At 46.4% G+C, this 27,592-nt stretch overlaps 1 protein-coding gene across 2 annotated transcripts in view; it reads left to right on the top strand.

Moving 5' to 3' along the window:
* The window catches only part of PDPR (pyruvate dehydrogenase phosphatase regulatory subunit), a 795,794-nt gene that overhangs the window by 375,509 nt on the left and 392,693 nt on the right, over positions 1–27,592 (top strand). For both annotated transcript variants that reach the window (XM_078670675.1, XM_078670676.1), the window contains exon 9: positions 18,720–18,912. In XM_078670675.1, coding sequence (XP_078526801.1) covers positions 18,720–18,912 — 193 coding nt within the window. The remainder of the gene's footprint in view (positions 1–18,719; positions 18,913–27,592) is intronic.

Below are 27,592 nucleotides of genomic sequence, written 5' to 3' on the forward strand. Positions count from 1 at the left end.
AGAATCAGGGGGTGGGAATAACCGAAGATTGAATCAGTGGGCGGAGTCAGGGGTGTGGCTAGAAATAGCAAACATACCAATTTTTTGTACGTTTAGCATTTCACTGACCAGTTACAGCTTATAACGTTATTTAATTTAAACAATGGATAAACATGTTTATTTGAGGTTTAATTCAGGAAAAAAGCAAACACTCATAGGGAATACCGGTTTATGTAAAGCGTGTGAAATATAAGCAGGAATAACATGTTACCTTAATGCTTTTACTCTCATTGTTCAGAAATCCATAATTATTTTTTGTCTCAAACATTGAGGACATGAATACAGGCTCCTCCTGTACACATGTGTTAAGCAGGGCCCAGAAGATGAAGGGACTCTTCAGGAGAATCTAGACTCACGGAAACCCACAAAGGCTCCTTCATATTCATGCAAGCTGCTCAATCATAATATAGCAAAAAGAACAACTGGTGGACAGAATGCAGAACAATATCATACATTCACCCCAGTACAGAGATCTGGGCCTAAATCCATTGTTTCTTTGCTCACCATGCCATTCCAGTTTGGAGCCAGACATATGCAAATCAGTCTTGATCCTGCACCCAATGTGAACAGTCCAGCCCGAACTGCCAGGCCATATGTATTCAAGTGTCCTTTCATTCGGGAAGTGAACACAAAGCAGTACCCACTGAGCTATGCACATAACATATTGCTCTTTGATATGCATGGTACATGTTCTTTGCAGCAGGCATATTACCCCTCTGAGCTACCTTAGATGAGTAAAACAGCCACTAGACAAAACATGCTCCCATTTCTCTCCAGCAGGTACATTGATCACCAACGTTATCTTGGCACTTGCATTGTTGACCGAAACCTGCTGAATATACAAAGAACTTTGCAGTGTTTTTAAAACTCCTGCACTTGTACAAAACCGGTCCCCCCAAACTAAACTGGCCCCCTACCCTTCCAGTCACCCTGGGATACGCTTGCTCCTGCCCTTTCGCTGCTCCTGTCCAGTCAGTACTCCTGCTCATGCTCGATCAACACTCCTGCTTCGTCAATTCCCCTATCCCCTCCCTTTGCCTGGCCCATCACTTCTCCTGGACCGTCACTTCTCCTGGCCCGTCACTTCTCCTGCCCAGTTCTCTGCTCCTGCCCAGTTCTCTGCTCCTGCCCCGTTCTCTGCTCCTGCCCCGTTCTCTGCTCCTGCCCAGTTCTCTGCTCCTGCCCTGTTCTCTGCTCCTGCCCCGTTCTCTGCTCCTGCCCCGTTCTCTGCTCCTGCCCCGTTCTCTGCTCCTGCCCCGTTCTCTGCTCCTGCCCCGTTCTCTGCTCCTGCCCCGTTCTCTGCACCTGCCCCGTTCTCTGCTCCTGCCCAGTTCTCTGCTCCTGCCCCGTTCTCCGCTCCTGCCCCGTTCTCCGCTCCTGCCCCGTTCTCCGCTCCTGGCCCGTTCACCGCTCCTGGCCCGTTCACCGCTCCTGGCCCGTTCACCGCTCCTGCCCCGTTCACCGCTCCTGCCCCGTTCACCGCTCCTGCCCCGTTCACCGCTCCTGCCCCGTTCACCGCTCCTGCCCCGTTCACCGCTCCTGCCCCGTTCACCGCTCCTACCCCGTTCACCGCTCCTACCCCGTTCACCGCTCCTACCCCGTTCACCGCTCCTACCCCGTTCACCGCTCCTACCCCGTTCACCGCTCCTGCCCCTGCCTAATCACCGCTCCTGCCCCGTCAGTTCTCCTGCCCCGTCAGTTCTCCTGCCCCGTCAGTTCTCCTGCCCCGTCAGTTCTCCTGCCCCGTCAGTTCTCCTGCCCCGTCAGTTCTCCTGCCCCGTCAGTTCTCCTGCCCCGTCACCTCTCCTGCCCCGTCACCTCTCCTGCCCCGTCACCTCTCCTGCCCCGTCACCTCTCCTGCCCCGTCACCTCTCCTGCCCCGTCACCTCTCCTGCCCCGTCACCTCTCCTGCCCCGACACTTCTCCTGCCCCGTCACTTCTCCTTCCCAGTCACCTCTCCTACCCAGTCACCTCTCCTGCCCTAGTACCTCTCCTTTCCTGTCGTCTCTTCTGTCCAGTCACTGCTCCTGCCCAGTTCACTCTGTGTACAACATTGACAAATTACACAAGGCGTCAAATTCCCCACAGTACTCTGTCTGGGGAAAGCTCCTCTGTAATCACCAACTCCCATCTCACTGGCACTTATTTTATTTATTTATTTATTTGAAAGTTTTATATAGCGCGAACAAGACCCATGCGGGTATCAGAGCGCTTTACAAGGTAAATCTCTTAGATACATAGGTACATGGCAAATAACATATAGTTCCATGTCAGTCAATGAAAGTGTAATCACCATGTCATAGATACATAGGTATATGGTGAATAACGTAACGTTCCATATAGATAAAGCATAATATAGACACAATATCTGGGACACATAGAGAGAAAGTAAATAATGTACAGTTCCATATAGATCTCTATAGAATGTCACTGGTTCGGAAATGTGCACAAACAGTAATTATAATAACTCTCCATTTGGAATTAACCATAAAATAACAAAGGCTCTTCAAATAGACCAGAGTTGTACACGCAATCAAAGTGGTGCTTCTCAGTATTTAATGGGGTGTAAAAACAATTCCCCTTTCATAATGTTGGTGTATTAAAAGAACCAATGTCAATACTCCGTGTTAGCCCAGTCAATCTAAATACATTGAGTTAGGCCAAGGTCACACAGCGCTGTGGCAGTATCACAAGGCGCAGGCCTAGTATTACAAAGCAGAGCCCCACTATGGAACAGCACTCGTTCAAAGTATATCAGTGGCCCAACTTCACCAACCATCTCACCAACATCCAACATCCTAAAGTCCGGGGTCACAAATGCTGCCTACAACATTGTACAGGCTCAGCATCACCCACAGGGATGACCAATGTGCACAGCTCTTAATCTATCAGATTGATTCTGGGGATCATTTGGCCCAGTCTGGTGTGGTCCATCCCCAGACACACAGCGAACTGCATCAATATGTCCAGTGCGTTTAAGAGATACTGAGGATGGAACCCTTCAGATGAGGACCACTACAAAACTGTGGTGCAGGTGGGGGTGGTGCCCAGATCTGTCCAGGTATTAGCTAGGGAAAATTAAACCTTTGACAAAGCAGTGATGTGTGTGTGTGCGTTGAGTCTGTTCTGTAGGAACTGCACCTGAAACCCCCTCCACGGTAGTAAAAATAGGTAGAAGGACCATGACCCCTCACAACAACAGAGCCCATTGTGTAGATGACAGTAGAAGGAACACTTGGGGTTAGTTTTAGACACGTTAAGTTTCAATAATTGTATTTTCTAGTTACCTTTCATCAGAAGGAAGAGAAAATTATGAGAATGTTAAAATATAATTTGAATCCAACAACCTCCCACCTACATCATGAGTTTTGCCAATAGGAGCCGAGTGCAGCTTTCTGTAAGCTAACGTTTATCTTTTCATAGGCTGAGCCCAGTGCTTGAAATAGAAAAATAGAAGTGCAGGTACTCTGTAATAGAGTACCTGCTTGTTTCTGAGAAGTGCATGTACTCTAACATAGTACCTGCTTGTTTCCAAGAAGTGCAGGTACTCTCCTTCTCAAAATAAAAAAGTGCAGGTACCCAGTACCGGACAGTAGCGGCCCATTTAAAGCACTGGCTGTTCATCTATGGGGAACAAATCACTGGGCAGAGATCTGAAAGGACTGAGCCGAGATCAGACAGGACTGGACCAGATATCATTCAGTACTGCCCTATATCACAGCAATGGCTCACGATCAGGCCAGGATGGCTTAAGATCACACAGTGCTGAGCCAAGAACACACATTACTGGCCAAGGATTACACACTGAGTCAAGGTCACACAGTACTGAACCAATGTCAGACACTACTTGGCCAAATTCAACTAGTTGATGGCCCACGGTCAGGCGATGCTGGATCAACATCACACAGAGCTTAGCCAAGATCACACACTGGAGAGCAAAAGAACAGTCAAAATCATGCATGAGTGAGTCAAGGTCTGAAAGCACTGAGTCAATCCAGCACAGTGTGGCTCAGTCTTGCCTCTTGCTGACCCAGTCTTACTCAACACAAGCGCAAGATCACACGCTTCTGGCTTAACAATGCTGGCACACAATTAAACACTGTTGGTCCAAGATCAAACAGTGCTTGGCCAAGGGCACTGTAGTCCTAATATCGCGCTGAGCAGAGTATTAAGCACAGTTCTAAAAAAACGTGTACTGGAAAACCTGTGGCATAGAAAGCTTATTTGAAACGTAACATGTCCCTTTAAACACAATGGACGGCAAACATATTAAAAAGGGTCATAGTAGGAGACAGGTTATTAATGGTCTATATATGCTTTGCCCACATGTGCAGAGTGAATTTGCACATACAGGAAATTTGAGACTATCAACATTGGTAATGCAAGGGCAAAATGAATAACCGATTCTGTAGTGTGTTTATATAGTCGTATCTCGCCCCCAGCTCCGCCCCTTGGCCCCACCCTCAAACTTAATTTGAGGAGTACCTGCACTTATTTTTCCCATTTAAAGCTCTGCACACAGGGCTTTAAGTGGGCCGAGTCTTGCTGGTGCTGAGACGGGTCGCTATCGGGCTCTCCATTTTTGCCCTCAGTGCACCCCTTCACTGCCTTTGATGCAACTTCAAAGAGACTTGTTATAGTTCTTTCCCAGTTCCCCCACTTCACAACTTGAGCAGGTTCAATATGCTATACTACGAAGCCATGTTTGTTGCTCATTTATGTTAAGCAGCTATTCACAAGCCAATAGTACTGGTCTGTTGTAAGTATTATGTTACTTACTGTATTATATCTCTGGATGTAATGACAGAAGTAGCAAAATATCAGTTGGGTGGCACACTATGCATAGATGTTCAGTGCTTTCAAGCCACGTCCTTAATTACATATGTCACCTCCCTATGAGAGGCCCCACCGTGTTTTCATCCCACTCAAAGCCCTTACTGTACTTAACCTCTAATTGCATCTGCATTATTAAAGCTGGACTAATGCTTATTTTCCCAGATGTATTCTGTAGCGTTCTACCGAAAAATACACAGTTTACAAGCCACATTGCCATTGTAGATGTGATTTCACGAGTAAGGGTAACATGTTAAAGCTATCAAAGATGTTACGTGACCTCGTATCATTTGAGAGAAGAATACAGTAGCCCCTTGCATTCTGGTACTAGTAGTTTTGCTTTTTAGGCATTATAAAACCGCTCCCTGATACTGTTGTTGGCATTTCTGTACGTTTACAGCCTCCCGGCGCGCTTGACAGGCAATAAAAAAGAATACACCGTTTTCAAATTAAAACGTGGCGCATTGTATATCAACATAGCGCTATAAAGTTGCCTCCGGGCTTTATATCGGCGCTACGGAAAACGATGCCACGATGCAGAGTCTGGCCTGTCTCATGTCCGAAACGTCTCCAGGCAATAAGTTAAAACACAAAGAGGGTCAACCTCCTGACCGAGGGGTGAAGTGGGGTGGGGGTGGCACTTACCATTTGCACCACTTTGAGCATCGCCTGCACGGTCCGCCCTGTCACTACTGCTACCCCCTCTCTCACTACAACAGTTGCCGAGCCCTCCGACACCCTCAATTTCACATTCACTCAAGCCCTGGCCCCTCTCCCCACACTTCTGGCGGCCCTCCCTGGTCCTCTCAGCCTTTGATATGCTAAAGGCAGAGAGGGCCGGCGCATTGTCATTCTAAAGGTGATAATCGGCCTCAATCGGAATGACCCTCAGGTCTGTGGAGCTCAAGAGGGGAGTGGGGGGGGGGGGCTGCGGCAGCCTCTAGTGTTCAACAGAGAAGTGCGAGCAGCCCCTAGAATGTGAATGGAAAAGTTATCGTTTGCCGTCCCGGGACGATATTTTGAAATAAAGAAGTAGGGGAACGGACTGAAATCATTTTTATAAGTAGGGGCACGCCATGCCCTTCCGTCCCCGCCCACTTCTACCACTGGTTGTGACTGATGTATCACTTCTAGGTTGTGGAGGGGGTTACCTGGGTAAGGTGGATATCAGAGGACTCTGGTTTCCAGTGAAGGGCTGACTCCTCGTCCATCTTTTTTTATATAGCTCACACTCGACCCAAAGTTATCAGAGCGCTTTACATGAGCACCAGTTGCGTTACAAAAGGACACAATAATTTTTGGTAGGCGTGGAGAGATTAAGTGAGTTGCCCAGATTCACAGAATGTTGAGCATTGCTACCAAGACTCGAACCAGGTTCCACGGCTTTGAGGTCGACCTCTTTAGCTGTTGGGCCACATCCTCTACCCATTTACAGGAGGTGCAGGCCTTTCATTTAGTCCTGAAGGCTTTCCTGCCATCCATCAAGTGGAAAGTGATGCAGCTTCTTACAGACAACACCACTGCCACGTGTTACAGCAACCAGGGCGAGGTGGGCTTTTGAGTCCTGTGCCAAGAAGCTTTGAGCTTCTGTGGTTGGCTGGAGTTCCAGGGCATCTTTCTTGTTGCCAACAACCTGGTGGGTTCATAATTGTCAGAACTGATGAACTACGCAGGCGTCAACTGGCAGATCACATTGGGCACTAACATCCAGAGGTGTCACAGGGTATCGTCCACCAGTGGGTGGAATCCTAGCTAGATCTTTTGCCCCCATTGAGAACGTACAGTAGTAACAATTTTTCATGTTGGGGGTTCGCAACAACACCTGTTAATAGTCCTATTCTGTCTGGAGTGGAACAAGGGACTCGTGCACCCTCCAGTCCCTTCTTCTCCATTCACAAGTACTGAAGACGATCAAGAACAACTTGGTCCAAGTCATCCCAGTAGCCCCAATTGGGCCAGGAGAGTGCAGTACCCTGAACTCCTAAGCATGAGCATCTGTCCACTGATTAGGCTGCCACTTCGGGAGAACCTCCCATCTCAGCAACAGGGCAGGGTCCTCCATCCGAATCTACACAACTTACACCACCATCCTTTGAGATTGAGCAGTGATAGCTGACTGTGTTTGATTTGTCCACTGAGGTGGTGGATGTTATCCTTGTCACTAGGGGCACCTCCATGAAATCCATCTTAACTTGGTCTTGATATTGTTCAAGTGTACGCCCTTCATGCCGATGCATATCTGCTTCTCATTGCGATTACACCATCTCATCATGTAAGTGTACTGCGTGTGCACTTAGTGCAACCTCTCCACACCACCTTTTCCCCGAACAAGTTAGTGGTGAAGACTCTGGCTGACTTCTTACTAAAAGTCACAACTCTTTTCCATGTTGGGCAATCTCACTCTACCAGTGTTGTTCTGTGCTCTCCCTCGCCCCTCCAAAGAGATGGCGAAGCTCTGTCTATTGTCTGGAAAAGGGCTTTAAGCTTTTATATATATGGTACCAAGGGTACGCTTTTTGTGGGGGTGCTCTGGGGCAAAGAATGTGAAGTCGTGCTGAAGTGGACCTTGTCTAGGTGGATAGACCTCATCATTAAGATCAGCTACACACTGACCAAGAAGCAGACCCGCCGAAGAGGCCATTATCTCTACCAGCAGCTATCACTACATTGGCACAAGTGTTACCTGTCATAGCATCTTCCAGGCTGCCACGTTGGCATCTGTTTATATGTTCACAAAGCACTTCTGACTTAACAGTTGGGTCCCGAGGGAAGGATACTTCAGCTGCTCAGTTCCGCAAGTCTTTTTGGTCTGAGTCTACTCCACAGACTCTCCACCTTGGGAGGAACTGCTTATGTATCTATCTGAGGTGAGGAATCTGTGCTTAGAATTATTCATCAGCGGAACAAGTTACTGACCTTCAGTAACGTTCTTTATAGTCTATACTCTAACCACAGAATCCTCACTTCCCTGTCGCCTCCTCTATCTGTGAAGAGGCCTATTTGTAACACGTATAAACGACTTAAGTTAATACTCGGCACTCTGTGTCCAGCAGTTGTTCACGCTTTCATCCGAGGATGCAGAAAAAATAAGGAACTGACATCCACGCACAGGGGGGATGCTTATATACGACTCCTCTCCATCGCTTCTCAGTATGGAGACAACACAGACCTGCACTTTGCTATCTAGTGGCACACCCGAGCACTGCTACACAGAATCTCTTTATCTAGCCAGGCTGGTTGATATTCTAAGGTGCGTAAGCTGCTATTAGATGGAGTACCTACCAGTAAGAGTGTTACTGAAGTAACTTGTTTATCGCCCCCCTTGAAAAAGTAAGTGGAGGGAGAAAAAAACAACTTTGCTTCGACTTTTGGGAAAGCATGATAACTGGTGTAGACCAAAACTAAGCCAGAATGATCTGATTCAGCAGCAAGCTGTATAGCTTCCCCGCCCTTGTGAATATATAGTGGCATGGATAGGTACTCACAGAGAGTGCTGTAAAATGAAGAGCAACACTTGTTGAGGTAGCACATCTATTCAACAGACAGACTAGACACAGCACAAAAATGCAATCATCCTTTACACCCAGAACTGATGGAGCATGGACAGCAGCATGTCGTGCTCCTCATTTAAACTGGTATAGCAGGGACAGGGCAACTAACATTGAAAAGTACGTCTTTGGTAGGAGCAGAGCTTTAGCTCTGGTAGCAGCAGTGCATGTTCCCTTGCACAGACAGAAGTACAGCACAGTATAGCCAGCAGAGAGTAAGTCACAGGTGCACCAAAAGCAGAAGCAGTAGCAATAAAACCAGCCTTCAAATACTCAAAGCCCATACAGCCCATGCAGTTGTAATGCAAGCTTCATTAACAATGAACATTTAGAGCTACATTGCAGGCCCTCATAGCACAAAGAACAGATACAGCATTGATAGAAGTAGCAGAAGCTTCACTAATACTCCCTCACACAAAAAGGACCGCATTCACAGTAGCAGTCCAATATTTTCTAACACGTGTTGAATAGCTACAGGACGGGCATCACAATGTAAGCCTTCTTCATACACAGAAAGGATGTAGCAGACGCATTAGCAGTGCATACTTCCAAATCCACAGTACTAGATCTCCTCAAACACAGAAGAAATAAAATGCAGACAACAGCACTGCATGCTTTCCACTAACATAAATCATATACCACACAAGCGTTCAAATTGGAAGTCTCCCCAACCCTCACAAAACATCTATAATTCAAAGCAGCAGCAGTAATTGATACAAAGGGGCAGTTAAAAACTAAACTGCAGAAAAGCAGCAGCAACCCATCACACATATTGATATGTACCATTGCTCTAAAGGAATGACCTCTCAGTCTTACTCTTTTGGTGAGGGGAACAAGAGCCAAATTCAAGTTGACAGAGTGGAGGGCCATTGTAGGTATATACGCTGCACCAGGGAAGTCAGACTCTGTGCTCCCTGCTTGTTCATAATCCAATGAGCTATGCACAAAGCTTTGAATTGCATGCGTTTCTCAATGAGAAGACAGTGGAGTATGCAGAGCAGCTTGGAGACCGAGCACAGTTTCAGCAGATGGAAAAGAAGGCTATCAGTCACGTTCAGCACACCATGTAAAGAATGTTTCTGAAGTCTAGTCGCAAGATGACTGAATATTAAAGGTGTCCGGCCGGACAAACAATTTAATGAATTAAAAAAAAAACAGAGCAAATAAGAGCACAGTAATATAGTGGGACACAGTCCTGCGTCCTACAAAAACACAAAACAATTACATTTAGACAAAAACATTTCAGGCAAAACAAAAGCAGCTTATGGCTAATACGAATAATAAGGGCAAGCTTTAAAATAAACGGTTACTGCATTTGTTTTAACACATTGGATTAATGAGCATACGATTTAGACAAGTCGACGATGTTTCGATCCCTTTTAAAGAATACTAGGATCATCATCAGGACGGGTATTATACAAGCCTGAATTAATACACTGCCTTGATGCCGAATAGTGGGCAATTACGAGAGAAGCGTTGGAGCTCTAGACGAGCTACGGGTCAATTGGGCAAGATAAGCGTGGGAGCTCTTGAGGAGCTACGGGTACGCTACAATAAGCGGTCCTTGGCTTTAAACAATAGCAGTTTACTCTGGGAGTCTTTCAAGGATTAAGGATGTGATGAACTCTAGCTGAGGATTGCTAGGTCCAGGGCTGGGTGAACGGAACACTTACAGCCCGGTAGTATGATGATTGTGATTCCAATCACGAGCTCGATGGCTTCTAGATTCTTTACACCAGATTTGGCTTGGGAGGAGACCCTAACACCTTTGGCCACCAATGATCTCCCCAAACCAGAGTGTGCTTCCCCAACAGAAGAATTTCTGTTTAATTGGCATTCAACATTAAACAATTGGAGTGCATCCACTCTGCAACAGCGGTCATACAGTTCTGAAAGTTAACAGTGCCCTTTGTTGATTCCGCTGACAAGGAGACAATAAGTTAGTTATCATCTGTAGGAAAGTAGGATCTGCTTCTTATGGTTACCCCCACTTTTTGCTTGATGTTACACTGTTTTGACTAGTCTGACTGGGATCCTACTAATCAGGCCCCCAGTCTATCTGCTTTCTCCCTGAAAAGGTTATGCCATGTACATAGGTACACTCCAGATTGGATACTGAGGTACCATTGTCAGCCCCTAGAATATGGTACACATGTACCCAGGGCATAGGTACCCCAGAGGCCTCCCATGGGCTGAAGCATGTATTATGCTACTCATGAGAGGCCATGCAAAATGGAACTACAGGCCTGCTATTGCAGCCTGGGTAAGCTGGTGCTTGCACCACTTATGAAAGCTATTGGTTTCCTATATCTAAGGGTCACTACACTTAAAACCAGTCACCCCTTTGGCAGGCATTAACAATCCTAAACGCAGGGTGCTGGGTTTTACGTGAGAGGGTGCCCATGCATGAGCAGGACACCCATACAGCCTTCAGAGACCATCCTCCTGGGTTGTCGTTGACGCAGTTAGACATATAGGTAGAGGTGCATTATATGCTTGCGTAAAATGCTATCTCAAACGGCTGTAAAAAAAACATGTCCTTTTTGGTATCAAACACCTTGGAATCATACCTCCACACTGGTAACCGGTGTGGAAGGTATGATTCTACCCTTCTGTAGTGAGCTTCATAGGGTCCCTGGTCTTCTTGGTACCAGCCTTCTCGACCTGGACAGCACAAAATGGTTGCTTCCAACCAGAGACACAATTCTGCCCTCCTGCTGCTGAGCCAAGCTCAAGCAGGGGAATGCGATTCTACAACCTCTAGGCACTGTCTCGACTCGAGTCGTGGTTATTATACAACTATTTTAGTATATGGTTTGGTCTCCCCCTGGAGCCCACTGTGTATTAGTACTACTTACAATCAATTGTTTCTGTGCTACAGTATTGTGTGCTTTGTGTTTATCTGCGTGTAGCAGATACTGTGAGGTATTTAACATGTGTTATAATAATAAATACATATTTTAGAACTACTGTGTAGTTCTCCTTTCATTTAACCAATACAATAAGGTTGCATTCTGGTAAAACAAGTTGCTTAACATTCCTTCAAGACTAAGCCTGATGGTTGTTCTCCACAGCTACCACTTGGATAGCTTTCTAAGGTTATCTTTGACCTCCTAAATCACCATAAGGGTTGTTTGGACTGGTGCAAGGTGTAGACTTTAATTAGTGAAACAAAACCAAAGGGAATGATGGACGGAGTGTTGAACATTGCAAGCACTCGCCCCCAGTCAACTGATCTGGGCTAAATCCATCATCATTCTTTAGCTCACTCCGCCACCCCAGTTCAGACATGGCTATAAGCAAATTAGTCTGAACCTGTGCCTTATGGGAACAGTCCAGCCCGAACTGCCAAGCCATGTCTTCCCTGGACTGGAAACAAGCATCCTGGGACCGGTTTCTGGCTAATCAGCCAGGCTAGCTTGAATCCAGTAGCAAAGTGAGCAAGGGACTCACGTCTACCCTGCCAACTTAGGGCGAACAAGGCAAAACCAAAGGGGATGATGGACTGAGTTTTGAACATTGCAAGCATTGCATTAAACCCAGTCAACTGATCTGGGTTTAATCCATCATCATTCCTTAGCTCACTCCGCCGCCCCAGTTCAGACACTTTAATTAGTGGACATTATATACCAGGCCAACTTCTCACATCATCAGCATACGAAACCAGGGACATTAGAAAAGATTTCACCACATCCGCCAATGGCCTGATGTCGATGTTAAAGAAGATGGAACTTAGTGTCGAACCTTGCGGGACGCCATGCTCCAAAACGCTTTGAGAAATGCAAAAGGGGGGGATATCACTTGGAAAGATCAATCTTATGCAGTCACCATAGTAGCACCTCGTGAGACACCATATCGAAGTTGGTACCTAAGTCCAAAAGAATGAGTGCAGTTGAGCCACCTTCGTCTGCAGCAAGACGCAGAGCCTCCAATACTGTAAGAAAAATAGACTGTTCTGTGGGAGTGTCTAAACCCGTTCGGCAAAGGATCTAACAATTAATTATTTTCTACCAAGGCTGTTAGAAGATCATTAACATTTTTTCCACTTCTTTTTTCAGAAACAGTAGGAGAGAAATTGATCCGTAATTTTCTGGCTGCGCAGCATCAGGCGAGAGTTTTTTCAATAGAGGGATAACTTTGGTGTGTTTCCACGCCATGGGCACCACCCCCGAGGACAGAGAAAGATTTTCTAATTTTAGAAAGGTGGGCATAGCAAGCTACTGCAATTCAAGAGTAAGCTCAGGTTTCATCGGGTCATCGGAAGAACCCGACTTAACTTTGCTCAGCAGGGAGGTGAAAGAGGTGCTGTCCAGTGGACCTAGCTCCTCCAATTCATCCCCCGGTAACTTACAGTCCATCCTTGATGCTGGGCCATCATCCTTCGACCTTCAAGGCGCAGCAAAGTGTACGTAGATGTCATTGACCTCTTCTACAAAATGGTCTGCAAATTAGTCACAGTTCTCGTTAGATGCCTCAGTCAACTAGGGGTGAGCTGTCTGTCTGATCAGGCTTTTGACAATTGTATAAATTTCTTTTGAAGGATTGTTGCTGTTTTTAATTTTATTGGCAAAGAAATCGGCACAGGCTTTTTTGTTCATTTTATGGTAGAATTTAATGGCTGTCATATAAGTATTTTTTAGCTAAAGCATCATAAGATTTCCCCAGATGCGTTCAAGAGCTTTAAAGCTCTTTTTTCAGCATTCATTCTATCATTAAACCAAGAGGTCGAAGGTCTCTTCTTCACCTGGCCCAAACGGACAGGTATAAAGGCATCCAAAGCCGAAGTTAACCAGACCTGTATTTTCAGCAGGGCTGCCTTTATGCTATAATCCAATTGAGGAATATTAGCCTGAATGTTTTTGCCAAATTTCGTTATATCCAGTTTATGCCATTGCCTTTCCATAACAGGATTGGTACTAGCTGTCCCTGTAGTATTTGGGATACTCAAACCACTTGGCTCCATGCGATGATCAGACCATACCGCTGTAAAACGGATGATTACTGGAAGGCAAAATATATCAGAAAAGACAGGGTCCAAAAGATGACCTTCTGCATGCGTGTGGCCTGTCACTAGCTATCAATTGAATGGCTTCCAAGTCCAAGAGATCAAACTGCTCCTCATATAGTCCACTCTAGTAACACCCACTATTTCAGCCAAACACAAAAAATAAATAATAAGTGAGCTTGTAAAGCGCCTGGTTACACTAGCTAGTGTGTCCCCGTTCTGCAGCATACTCCGCGAACTCTGTAGCAGTGAATCTAAGCATGGTGGTGGATCTATATCTGGAAAAGCCATGTTTTTAATTTTTTCCGGAAGGAGTTTTCTGATGGTTCCATCCGAGAGCGCGGGGGAGGGTGTTCCAGTGCTTGGCGGCTAGGTAACCAAAAGACCTGCCACCCGTTCTTACTCTTTTGATTACTGGGATTTTAACCTGCCCTGTCCCTAGGGTCCACAGGGCCCTAGTAGGAGTGCAAGGTGACAGGCTATGTAAGTAGCTAGGTCCCTTTCCCTGCAGGATGCGTTGACTGACATACAGGGCCTTGAAGAGGATTCTTTCCCTCACAGGGAGCCAGTGCAGGGCAGCCAGGGCATTCTTGGAGGAGGCTCTTATGGGGAGCATCAGAACAAGGCGGGCCGCCGCGTTCTGAATGCATTGTAATCTCTGAACACTCTGACCACTGGCTCCTAGGTTTAGAGCGTTCCCATAGTCCAGGCGGGAAGTCACCAACGCATGGACTAGAGTTTTCCTGGCTGCTACGGGGGCCACATCTAGGATCTTCCGAAGGCCTTTCATTATTCCCAAACACTTTCCGGCCACCACCTCGATGACCATATTGAGGGAGCCTTCCCCACGATCAGGACTTCCGTCTTACTGCTATTCAACTTTAAACATTTATTTGACATCCAGACTGCCAGCTCCTGTAGACAGGAGGAGAAGTTAGTGGCTGCCTCACTGTGGGATTGAGCTAGAGACACTACTAGTTGCGTGTCATCCGCATATGACACAACACTAATGCCGTATTCCATAATGATGTCTGACAAAGGGGCCATATAAAGATTAAAAAGAGTAGGGCTGAGTATGGAGCCCTGGGGAACCCCTTGAGCCATCCTAATGCTCTTGGAGTAATACGGTTGTTGGGACACTTGGAAGCTTCTGTCCTGTAAAAAAGATCTTAGCCACTTCAAGGCCAGATTATCCAGCCCTCCTTCCTTGAGGCACTGTAGGAGTATTGGATGGGCGACGGTGTCAAATGTGGCACTGAGGTCCAACAAGACCAATGCCACCATCTGCCCCTCGTCTACGTGCCTGCGTATGGTTTCTGCAGAGAGAAGCAGTGCTGACTCCGTAGAGTGCATGGACCAGAAACCTGATTGCGTAGGATGGAGTAAGCCGTGCTGGTTAATGTGCGTTGTCAGTTGAGTATTGACCACTTTTTCTGCTATTTTAGCAAAATATGGCAGGAGCGAAACCGGTCGTAGGTTCTCCAGCTGACTCTCACATACACCCGGCTTTTTTTTTTATAGGGATAAACACCGCTTCTTTCCACCTTTGTAGGACCACCCCTGAATCAAAGGAGTTTTAAGCGGTGTCTAATATAGAGGGCTAATATCTCCATGCTCTTCCTCAGAATTGTTGGTGTCGTAGAGTCCCTTGGGGAACCGGATTTAATACTCAAGGCTGTGTTTTTGAGATAATCGCAGGAGGGGAGGTTAAATCTGGAGAGCCAGAGGGGAAACAACCTTTACAACGCAACTTTTACAACGCACTACCATTACAACAAAACTTTTACAACGCAAAAACCTTTACAACGCATACCATTACAACGCATGTTTTTACAACGCAAGTACTTTTACAACGCATGCCATTACAACGTAAGTATTGGTAAGTATATAATTATATTTAATATTTTATATGTTTTTTTTTTTTAAGTTTTCAGTTTTTGGGTAAAGGGGTATTTCTAGGGTTCAGGGTCAGTTTTCAGTTTTTGGGTAAAGGGGTATTTTTAGGGTTCAGGGTCAGTTTTCAGTTTTTGGGTAAAGGGGTATTTTTAGGGTTCAGGGTCAGTTTTCAGTTTTTGGGTAAAGGGGTATTTTTAGGGTTCAGGGTCAGTTTTTAGTTTTTGGGTAAAGGGGTATTTTTAGGGTTCAGGGTCAGTTTTCAGTTTTTGGGTAAAGGGGTATTTTTAGGGTCAGTTTTCAGTTTTTGGGTAAAGGGGTATTTTTAGGGTTCAGGGTCAGTTTTCAGTTTTTGGGTAAAGGGGTATTTTTAAGGTTCAGGGTCAGTTTTCAGTTTTTGGGTAAAGGGGTATTTTTAGGGTTCAGGGTCAGTTTTCAGTTTTTGGGTAAAGGGGTATTTTTAGGGTTCAGGGTCAGTTTTGGGTTTTTGGGGTACAGGGGTATTTTTAGGGTTAAGGGACAGTTTTGGGTTTTTGGGGTACAGGGGTATTTTTAGGGTGCTGGGTTAATTTGGGTTTTTTGGGGTACAGGGGTACAGGGTAAAAAAAATTTAAATTAATTAAATTAAATTAAATTATATTAATTACAATTAATTTAAAAAAAAAATATTATATACTTACCAATACTTACGTTGTAATGGCATGCGTTGTAAAAGTACTTGCGTGGTAAAAAGATGCGTTGTAATGGTATGCGTTGTAAAAGTTTTTGCGTTTTTAAAAATTTGTTGTAACGGTATGCGTTGTAAAAGTATGCGTTGTAACGTCATACATCCGAGCCAGAGTGCTTCCTCCGTGATGCTCACTCCTGTCCACTCCAACATCCCATTGGGTGCCTCCTCCGGGAAGGTGGTATACATTCTTTCTACCTTCTATGAAAAAAAGTCTGCTATCCGGTTGAAAGACTCCACTGAGTCGCTGCTAGGAGCTGTGGTTCTGGCCAGGATTGATAGATCCTTGAAAAAATAACTCTCTAGAGGAGTTTTGTGCTTGCTCTATCTTCGAGTTATAGTACGCGTCATGAGTTTTCCTTATAGGCGAGTGGTAGTGTTTGAGGCCGATTTTATATTTGGTCCTCTTGTGCTCTGAAAAATCTCCTCTCCAACACTCTTCCAAACGCTTGCATGAAGACTTAACCACCCTAAGTTCTTTGTTGAACCAAGGGGCAGATTTTGACTGTCTCCTCGGTGCACTTGTGGCCCATGGGGCAGCTCTGTCTAGTGCCTCAGTTATCCTTTCTTTTAGCGCGTCACAGGCGGATTCTTCATCACTTCCAGCCGGTGGACCCCCCTGTTGGAGGGCGTGATTGAAGTTGGCTGCTGAGATTCCAGTCCATATCCTCTGCAGTCTCCCTGCCCTTGCCTTTTTCAGGAGTAGAGTGTTAGGTTTCCTGGTGCTAAAAGGAATCATATAATGGTCTATCCATGGGACTGCGTTATGATTTTCAACCGTTAACTCCCCCCAGTTGGCAAAAATTGGATCTAATCTGGCCATGTTGATGGGTCGGGAGGGAGATATTGCAGCACCAGCAGTAACACGGCCAACTCCTGACAGTGCTCTTGGGCTGCAGTATTATCCATAGCGTCAGTGTAGATTCATGTCTCCTAACACCAGTATACTGCAGTGCCGGTTGTATTACTTGTTCTCTGGGGCTAGATGCAAACTGTGCGATGAGGCCTGGTGGTCTGTAAATTAAGAAACCTTTCATAACATAATTAGTATCCGCCGTGATTGTAAAGAAGCCTGCCTCACTGGCTTCGATAGTCACCGATTCTAGTGAGCATTGTACCGATAGCTTATGGACAATAGCTATCCCCTCCCCCTGTTCACTTGGCAGTCAAGTCTAGTGATTCCATAATTCAGAGGGAGGGCCTCAAGGATTTCTGGTGCCAAAACTTCATTCAGCCAAGTTTCAGTCAAAAACATGATATCTGGTTGGTTATCAACAAGATGATCGTGAAGCTCATAGTTGTGCTTATTGAGGGATCTGCAATTGACCAGTATCATTTTAAATTCTTGCTCCTTGTTAGTTTGTCTCTTGCCCGCCAGTGTATAGGGGCAGTGGCTGCATTTATGTGTATTGAAACCCATCTATATACTATGTTTACATAGATCTGGGATGGGGGGGACACATAGTGTGTAATTGCTCTGCGGTATATCTGTGAGAGGGTAAGAAACGGGCAGGGGTTCTGGCCCCAGGTCCCGGCCGGCCACGGACGAGCGCAGACGGGCTTGTCTTTGGTGTGACAGCGGCGCGCCCGCTACGCACCTCCGCTGCGCGTCCCCACAGGCATGCATTTTAAATGGTATCCTCCCTCCTACACACTAAACCGCTGACTGCAGTCCAGACCAGGAGACCGGAAGTACCTTGCCTCCTTTCCCTGCCCTCCGTTCAATCGGCACTGAAACGCCGCTACGGACCAGGGCGGGAAAGCAACTCAGATCAGAAGCTCAGTGCGTGATTAAAAAACCAAACCATAACCATACATTTAAGCACAGTTTTCCAGTGAGTTTAGGAAACAGTTTTTCAGCTTAGAGATAGTACTGATTCACAATTATATTTTTAAAAACAAGCTATCCAGTACAATTTTAAAAAGCGCTATTGATTGCCCTTTGTTGTTACCGCTACAAACGGGTTGCAGCAGACACTGCCACTGTCTGCCTTTCGCTGCCTTTCTTCTCTTTGCAACTCTTTTAAGCACCACATTCAAGGCCTGAATAAGCCCACAACGGTGGTCATCACACAGAACTCTAAAAAAACATGCACATCCCCTTTAGGACACATTGGAACTCAACATTCTTCCAGCCAAGCACTCTCTGTGGTGTGGCGTGCTACCTATTCACTAGCATGATTCAGTATCTTCTTAAGGGGTTAGAAGTCTTATGATCTTGTCAAGACAATTCTGGGCAACCAATGTCACAAATCAATAACTGCAGTATAGGACCATGAAGGGCATTTCACATTATTTCACTTATTTCAGTGGGCGTCTCAGCAGACCTATATCTATAGATGTGAGATGCTTTTCTTTACAAGTCGCACCTTAGTAACCTGATAAAGTGTGGGATGAAGTACAGTACAAGGCATTACATAACTGCTTTGGAAAGAGCGTGGGCAGGAGTGAAAACATTTCTTAAAGATTCTGAGGTTTGAGAAACCTTGTGGGAAAGTGACTTTCAAAAGAATGCGAGTTGTGATTTGCACTTGGACAATTCTATTCCTCATTTCTGTGAGCTGCATTCCTATATCGCTATGCTGACCTCATGCATGCTGGCTACTTCCCTACCCACTGTATATACTCGTCCCCAATTATGATTAATAGCCATTTTTTTCATTCTACTTTACAGAGCCACTGCTGAGTGCTCTTTTGCGGCGTATGCCAGCCCTGGAAGCCCTGGAGATTTTAAAGCTAGTAAATTGTCCAGAGTCCTTCACTCCAGACATGCGCTGCATCATGGGAGAGTCGCCTAATATTCAAGGGTATTTCGTCTTAGCTGGCATGAACTCTGCAGGCATCTCCTTTGGTGGCGGTGCTGGGAAGTAAGTAAAATGACCATTGCAATCTTTTGTAATAGTCATAATTATGTATTGTTTTAAGGACATTCCATATATAAGTGCCTTCTGCCTGAAGTGTCTCAATTTCTGTAGGAACCAGAGTAGTCTATTTTCTAAGAATATTTTTATTGATAGAAGGATTGGCATTAGAACAAATATGATGCGTTTTTTAAACCGCTTTAGACCATATATGATTCCTTAAAAAATATTTTTAATTGGTTTTCTTTTACCAAACAACCAAACGCACATCATGAGGATAACAAGTTATAACAGCAGCAGTATATAGACATTGAAAAAAACATGACCTATTGTAAACTGGGGCAAAACACTTTTGTTAGACTAAAAGGTCAATTTTGTTAGACTAAATGTAATATCACAGGGAAGAACGGATTTAATGGTAGGAGTCACACCATTTCAACCAGATCTTATGTTTCCTAAAGTAGCCCTCATTCCTGCAAACCGACTTCTTTGCCACATCACATAGATCCATCCCCCTAATTCATTCTGATACTGGTGTGGCTGATGGAGTCCACAAGAGGTTAGCTATATCTGAAGAGACTTCTAGCCAAATATTCCTTACCTTAGAATGTTTCCCAGACACAAAACTGGATCTTAAAATTATTCTGAGCAGTCCCCTTGAGCGCCTGCAGATTGTGTCTTTCGGCTCCATGTGGCTTTGTCAGCGTCGTCAGCGTCGTAATTGACGTGCGTGGTGCCTATGTAGTCGCCACCCCAGCACGCTGACCTCAGTTTCAGTTCATCCTTTTCTGTGCCATCAGTGCAGTTCTCGTTCAACTTCCCCTCAGTCATTTTTTTGTTGCAACTTTTTGTCAACATTCCTCAGTCTTTTCATGGCTGTGGCTCCCACAGACCCCATTGGACCCAAATCCAGAGGTCTTCCCAATCTGTTCCCCCTCCAGCAACCGCAGCATCAAATCCCTTTAACGTGCCATCACAACATCATGGGCAACCGATTGGAGGCAGTATATGGACTCATCTGCCTAATGGCAGACAATAATGTTGGACAAATGGGTGCTTCACATTATCCAGTGGGGTTATGCCCTTCCTTTCCAGCACACCCTACCACCTTTGCCACCCTCCTCCGATTGGCTGACGGAGGACCACTTTCGCTCTTACGACAGAAAGTACAGGCTTGTGGCCAAAGGCGCCTTCCAAAAGGTGCCTCCATCATAAGTAGGTCGTGATTGCTATTCCCACCTCCATCTATTCTAGGCCTATGGCAACTACTTCCTGAAAATGAGAAGTTCAAAGTGCTCACTCCAGCGCATGTTCTGCCTGCTCTGGATCCCGAAGACTGGATGATAGCACTGGGCTTGCAGGACTCGTACTTCCATATTCCTGTTCTGCCAGCCCACAGATGTAACCTGTGGTTCATGGTAGAGCAGGAGCATTTCCAATTCGCTGTGCTCCTTTTTTGCCTTACCTTCGCCCCTCATATGTTCACAAAGGGTGATGACTGCGGTTGCAACCCATTTGCGGAGTCTGAGGATTTTAGTCTTCCCCCAACTACGCTGTCGTCTCTCACAATGGACCTCCTGCATTCTCTGTAGTTTTCTATCAATGTACTGAAGTCACACCTGACTTCCTCTCAGATGCTCCCTTTCATCTGAGCCATTGTTGGACACAGCTCAATTTTGTGCTTCTCCTACAGAGCAGCGAGTCCAGGATATTCATGTTTCGTTGAGACTAATTCTGAGTCTGCCAGGCCTCATGGCCTCCTGCATCCTGCTAGTAAAACATTCCTGTTAGTATATGCAGGCTCTGCAGTGGTATTTGAAGTTCCAACAGACTCAGCATCAGGGGAATCTCTTCGACCTGGTCCAAATGTTGGAGCGAATTGTGAAAGATCAGCAGTGGTGGCTGACTAACTAGGATTGGGTCAGTGGTTGACCTCTTTTCCTTCCCCACCCAAAGAACACAGTAGTTACAGATGTATCACTTTCTGATTTGTGGATGCCATATTGGAGGGGAGGAGATCAAGGGAATCTGGTCTCAGGCAGAGCCTCAACTCCACATTAACTTGTTGGAGCCGAGACCAGTATTTTTGGCCATGAAAGACTTATTTCCATTCGTCAAGGGAAAGCTGGTTCAGATGTTCACAGACAAAACCACTGCCATATGGTACTGCAATAGAGCTCTGCGCCTCTGGATGTGGCTCGAGCGTCAGGACATCTTTCTGGTAGTGCAGTACCTGACAGGCTTCTTAAACTCTAAGGCAGAGGAACTCAGCTGGCAATGCCTTGCGTTTCACTGTGGCGTCTCCATCCGGAGGTGGTGCAAGATCTCTTCCGCGACTGGGGAGAACCTTGGTTATCCAGTATTATAGGTATCTTTCATAGATTCACATGCCTTAATCATTCCCCGTTGTCGGGGTGGGAGTCCCCGGTACATAAAAAGAGTAATGTCATATAGACATTTACATAGTAAAAGGCCAGAGGCCTCTCATTAGTAACATATCAATGTCCTTTTGTAAAAAGGACTAAACTTTGGCCAAGAGCCAATCAGATATCACCACCCTCGAGAACCTTCCTGGAAGGAGCCCTAGTCCCTCAGATTTTCTACCGCACGTCGTGCTAAGGGAGTCTCCTCTGAGCTCTGCTCAGTTTTTCTGGTATTCTTTACCTTTTTCAATATTTTTCTCTCAGAATTTGTTCTCTGTGAGTAGTTCTTCAGTAGTCATGGCTGACACTCCTAAAAAATGATTAATTAGATCCTGTGGCTCTTGTGGAAAAAAAGAGGCTTCATGTTGATGACAGACATGAGGACTGCCTTTACTGTCTCTACCCTGACCACTCTGCAAAGGATTGCAAGGTCTGCCGCACTTTTTCGACCAAAACTCTGAAGGACAGAGAGGGACGCCTGCTGCTCTGGCTCCAGAGAATTAAGGACAAGGACCAGGTAGTCTCTTCAGGGGAGAGTGAGTGTTCCATCAAAAGTACTCATTCCTCTCCCAAAAGGCCTAGAACGTCATCCCCAGGACCATCTTTGGAGCCACCTCAAAAGAAGACGCCCAAGTCTTCAGAGGTTCGTTCAAAGGCCATGGCTGAGAAGGTTTCTCTTCAGGACGCTGCCTTCAAAAAGCCTCTCATGACCTCTTCAGTGGTGGCTGTAACAACGTCGACGACAACAATCTCCACATCGGTGGCATCGTCATTCTCCTCAACGTCGACGACTACTTCAGCCTCGTCGTCGACGGGTAGGTCCATTCCATCTGTAATAATAATTAAAAAACCGACGACGAAGCCCCCGTCGACGAGCGCTGCCTCGTCGACGAAACATAAATCATCGTCAACAACTAAAGCCCCATCGACGTCGATGAAACCTTCATCGTCGACGAAATCCTCGTCGATGACAGTGAAGCCTCCGTCGACGGTTCCATCGTCGACGAAGCCGTCGACGAGACCATCGATGTCGACACCAGCGTCGACAAGAACGAAGCCGTCGACGGAACCATCGACGATGTCTCCAGGGTCGATGCTGCCGTCAACGAACAAAACTCCGTCGACGGCGCTGCCGTCGACAGTTCCATCGTCGACGAGTATGCCGCTGTCGACGCCTGCTATAGCTGTCGACGTTCCCCCGTCGACGACCACACCGACGGGCTCGCCAACGACAGGTTCCCCTTCATTGAAGTACTCTTAAACACACTTCAGGATAACCAAGCGTACTTTGAGTCCAGCCACTACCACCGGCTCATTTGTTGGACACGGAGGATTCTGATGATGGCTCACTGTTTCCGACAGTTACCAACCCATCAGAACTTAACATTAAAATCCGTGAAAGTTCTGAGTGTGAAGACCTGGACCAGGAAGGAATGGATTTCCAGGAGGAATATCAATCTACTCCTCCTCCACCTTCACAACCTATGGTGTGTCTTCCAGCATCCATAGTGACGGATTTACAATTTATCATTGCGGATTATAAACAGCGGTTTCCTTCCAATCCGCCTCCTCCAGTAGGGCCGCAAATGCCACTTGTGGCACCTACCCCTCCACCACGCCCTAGGCCGCCTCCGCTGGTCATTCAACCGGACACTGCTTTTTTGCCTCCTTTACCGTCTTCTGATGAGGAAGAGGGAGAAGGAGCACAAGACGATGAGGAACAGCAAGAAGAAGGAGAACTGCAGGACGACGAATGGAATAATTACGTTATTCCAGATCCGGCTTCCCCTGACCAAGCACAGGCAGACTCGCCTCCGGAAGACATTGGAGGGTTCCATAACATCTTGGAAAGAGCTGCTTCAAGATTCAAGATCCAAATGACCACGCAACCTCAGGATTGCTTCCTGTAGGACTTTAAAGAGCCATTTCAGAAGGCTGTGAGATCCATTCCCATTATTGAGTATATTTGGGATCAGGGAGTGAAAATAATGAAGAATCCTTCATCTTTGCCTCCAGTTCTACCCAGGCTCGACAAAAAGTATAAGGCTCCTGACACAGCTCCTGCATGCCTTACAGGTCACACAAAACCAGACTCTGTCATTACCCAGGCTGCGCAGCGAAATCTAATAATCCGTCGGCTGCGTTGACTGCGCCACCAGATAAGGAGGGTCGTAAACTGGATAATATTGGCAAGAGGTTTTCATCCATGTCGGCCCTCACTGTACGAGCGGCTAACTCCTTAGCCCTGTTTGGGCGCTACAACCGCCAAATGTGGGCGGATATTGCTCCATATTTGGGTACTACCCCAGAAGACTAAAAAGAGGAAGCAAAAAAGATTCTCCTTGAGGGCAAACGTTCAGCCTCGGAGATGATCGACGTGGCGATGGATATCGCCTCCACAGGATTCAGACAATTGGCAGGGGCTGCGGTCCTAAGGCGCCAAGGATGGCTTAAGGCCACATCTTTCCGACCGGAAGTGCAGGCCAAGATATTGGACATGCCGTTTGATGGCCAGCTACTATTTGGGAAAGACATAGACGAGATGCTGCAAGGTATCAAAAAGGATACTGATACCACGAAAGCCCTAGGTACTCTCCAGTTCAGAAATACTTCCTTTCGGGGCTCCAGAGGAAGAGGACAACCTTCAAAGGTAGCTATCAGGGGTACAAATCATCGTACAGCTCAAACCAGCAGTACAAACCCCAGTACCAACAAAGGCAGCAGCAGCAAAATCAGTCATCATACAATAAATCTTCCTTTCGTGGACGAGGAGGGAAGAAAGACACAGCCAGAGGCAAATTACCTCTTTCTACCGCAGGCCTCCATTTCTTCTCCACCTTACGCAGTTGGAGGAAAAATCTCATCTTTCCTCCACAATTGGCAGCAAATTACAACGGATCGCTGGGTCCTTCAGCTAGTCCAGCTCGGACATTCTCTGGAGTTTGTGGATACTCCTCCTTCGAATCCTCCACGTCCAATGATCCACAAGAATCTACATCTCCTACAAAAGGAACTCTCTATAATGCTCCACAAAAGAGCTATAGAAAAAGTACCTCGGGATCAGAAAGGCAAAGGATTCTATTCCCGATTCTTCCTAATACGGAAAAAGGAGAAAAAATGGAGACATATATTGGACTTACGAGACCTCAACGGATACCTCAAGAAACAGTCGTTCCGTATGGTGTCCATCCAGGAGGTGCTGCAGCTCCTCGATTCAAAAGACTTCATGGTGTCTTTAGACCTACAAGACTCCTATTTCCACATACCAATCCACGAGAACCACAGACAATTCCTCAGGTTTGCAGTGGCGGGCAGACACTACCAATTCCGGGTGCTGCCCTTCGGACTGAACTCGGCTCCTCGCATTTTTACAAAATGCCTATCTCCGGTGGCAGCATATCTTCGCCAACACCATCACCAAGTCTTTCCATACTTGGACGACTGGCTCGTCAAGGCACCTACTTTCGCAGGCGTGAGCAGGTCCTCAGACGCCTGTCTACAACTCTTAGAAAACCTGGGACTCACTCTCAACCAAGAAAAGTCTGTACTTCAGCCTTCCCAACGCCTCACTTTCTTGGAGGCAGTCCTGGATACGGATCAGGAAAAAGCCTTTCCTTCACAGGAACGTCAGTTCAAACTCAGGTCTCTGGCAGCCCGGATTCAGGCCAAGAAGACCATCACGGTGTGCCTGTACAAGTCGTCATTGGGGATGATGTCTTTCAACATCCTGTTGATCCCACACTGTCGTCTTCGTATGCGGCCGCTGCAGGAGGCACTATCCACTCAGTGGATCCAGTGTACAGGATCCTTCGACGATCTAATCAAGATCACTCCATCCATAATGCAGGCCCTAGACTGGTGCTTCAACCTCAAAATATGGACCAGGGCCTTCCATTCCTACTACCAATCTCACCACATGTGATCACCACAGATGCTTCACTGGAGGGATGGGGTGCGTTTCTGCAGGAACTCCAGATCAACGGGCTATGGTCTCGGACAGAAAAACAGCTGCACATCAACCTTCTCGAATTGAGGGCAGTCTACCTGGCACTAAGAGCATTCCTGCCCCGGATCAAGAATTCCCAAGTGCTTGTGATAATGGACAACACCACCACAATGCACTATCTGAACAAACAAGGGGGAACTCGATCTCTGACGCTATCGCAAGAATCTCAACGTATTTGGAAGTGGCTACTTCAAAACAACATTTCTTTACGGCAGAGTATGTTCCAGGGGCACACAATACCCTGGGGGACTCTCTAAGCAGGCAACGCTCAATCTGCCACGAGTGGGAGCTGGATCAACATCTTCTCAACACCGTATTCTCCCCTTGGGGCAAGCCTCACCTGGACCTATTTGTGACACAACTTAATGCAAAATGCCATTACTACGCAAGCTGGCATCCCCAGAAGGGGTCTCTCGGGAGTGCATTTTCCATCGCATGGTGCAACGTCTTTGCTTACGCATTTCCTCCATTTCCCCTGATTCCCAGGGTTCTCAGGAAAATGAAGGCGGAGCATTGCACCCTAATCCTGATAGCCCTGGCGTGGCCACGCCAACACTGGTTTACGGAACTTATCCTCCGGTCGCTGGAACTGCAAATACTATTCAGGCCAAGCCCGACTCTCCTGACTATGAACCACGGCAAGTCCAACATCCGAATCCAGCATCTCTCAAATTATCGGATTGGCTCCTGAGTACAGAGAGTTCTAGAACGTAGACATTCCTCAAGAATGCAGGGTAGTCTTGGCCCGGGCCCGGGCCGACAGTACCAACAAGACGTATTCCCTGAAGTGGAAAAGATTCTGTATATGGTGTAAGACAAACAGGATACACCCATTCGAGTCTTCACCGGCACAGATTCTGCCTTATCTGCTTCATCTAGCTAACTCGGGGTTGGCCCACGCCTCAATAAAAGTTCACCTGGCGGCTATATCTCGGTATAGGCGTTCTTCGTCTGGTGCTTCTCTCTGGTCCAATAGACTGATCAAGCAGTTTCTGAAAGGATTGTTCAGGACATTCCCTCCAGTGAGGGCTTTGCCACCTACCTGGCAGCTCAACATTGTACTGGCTCAGTTAATGAAACATCCCTTTGAGCCAATACACAAAGCCGACATCAAATATCTGTCATGGAAAGCAGCTCTCTTGCTAGCGCTCACATCAGCAAGGAGAGTGAGTGAGCTCCAAGCCTTCTCCATTCAAGACCCTTTCTTGCAGTTCAAACAGGACAGAGTTATCTTAAGAACTAATCCTAAATTCATACCAAAGGTTCCGTCCAACTTTCATCTGAATGAACCTATAGTTCTGCGGTCCTTCTTCCCGAATCCAAGCACCGCAGCAGAAAGGTCTCTCCATTCCTTAGACCTAAAGAGATGTCTGAAGTTCTACATCCATAGAACAGAACAATTTCGGAAATCCAGCCAACTATTTATTGCCTTCAGCAGGCCCAGGAAAGGTCTTCCATTAACAAAGCAGTCCATCTCAAGGTGGATCTCGGCAGCCATTACTTTCTGCCACCAGCAGGCAGGACATCCTCTGCATTCTAAAGTCCGGGCCCACTCCACTAGAGCGGTCTCCACCTCTATAGCGCTCTTCGCTGGAGTACCCATCATCGACATATGCAGAGCGGCGACATGGAAGACACCTCATACGTTCACCAAGTACTACTGCTTGGATTCAGAACTGATGAAGGATGCAGCGGTGGGTCAAGCGGTACTCCGCCATCTATTTCACTAGAGGTGAGCCTTCTTCCTTTTATCCCTCCATCCTATTACCTTCTTGCACATTTCTCTATTTTAGAGTATCTTGTTACTTGCTGTATTTCACGATTGATATTCTATTATCAAGTGGTTTTACATGTTGTACTATAAGAAATGTGCTGGTTATTGCTTTCTGCTCTGTTTCAGGCATGTGAATCTATGAAAGATACCTATAATACTGGATAAGAAATGCGTTACTTACCTGTAACTGCAGTTATCCAGTATTGGTATCTTTCATAGATTCACATGCAACCCACCCGCCTCCCCTGGAAGGGCTCACCTTGGTTCTCTCAGTAGGTACTACTTAGCACTGTGCTTACGAAAATCTGAGGGACTAGGGCTCCTTCCAGGAAGGTTCTAGAGGGTGGTGATATCTGATTGGCTCTTGGCCAAAGTTTAGTCCTTTTTACAAAAGGACATAGATATGTTACTAATGAGAGGCCTCTGGCCTATTACTATGTATATGTCTATATGACATTACTCTTTTTATGTACCGGGGACTCC

This window comes from Lissotriton helveticus, chromosome 12 (genome assembly GCF_964261635.1).
Source record: "Lissotriton helveticus chromosome 12, aLisHel1.1, whole genome shotgun sequence".
In the NCBI taxonomy this organism is placed as follows: Eukaryota; Metazoa; Chordata; class Amphibia; order Caudata; family Salamandridae; genus Lissotriton; species Lissotriton helveticus.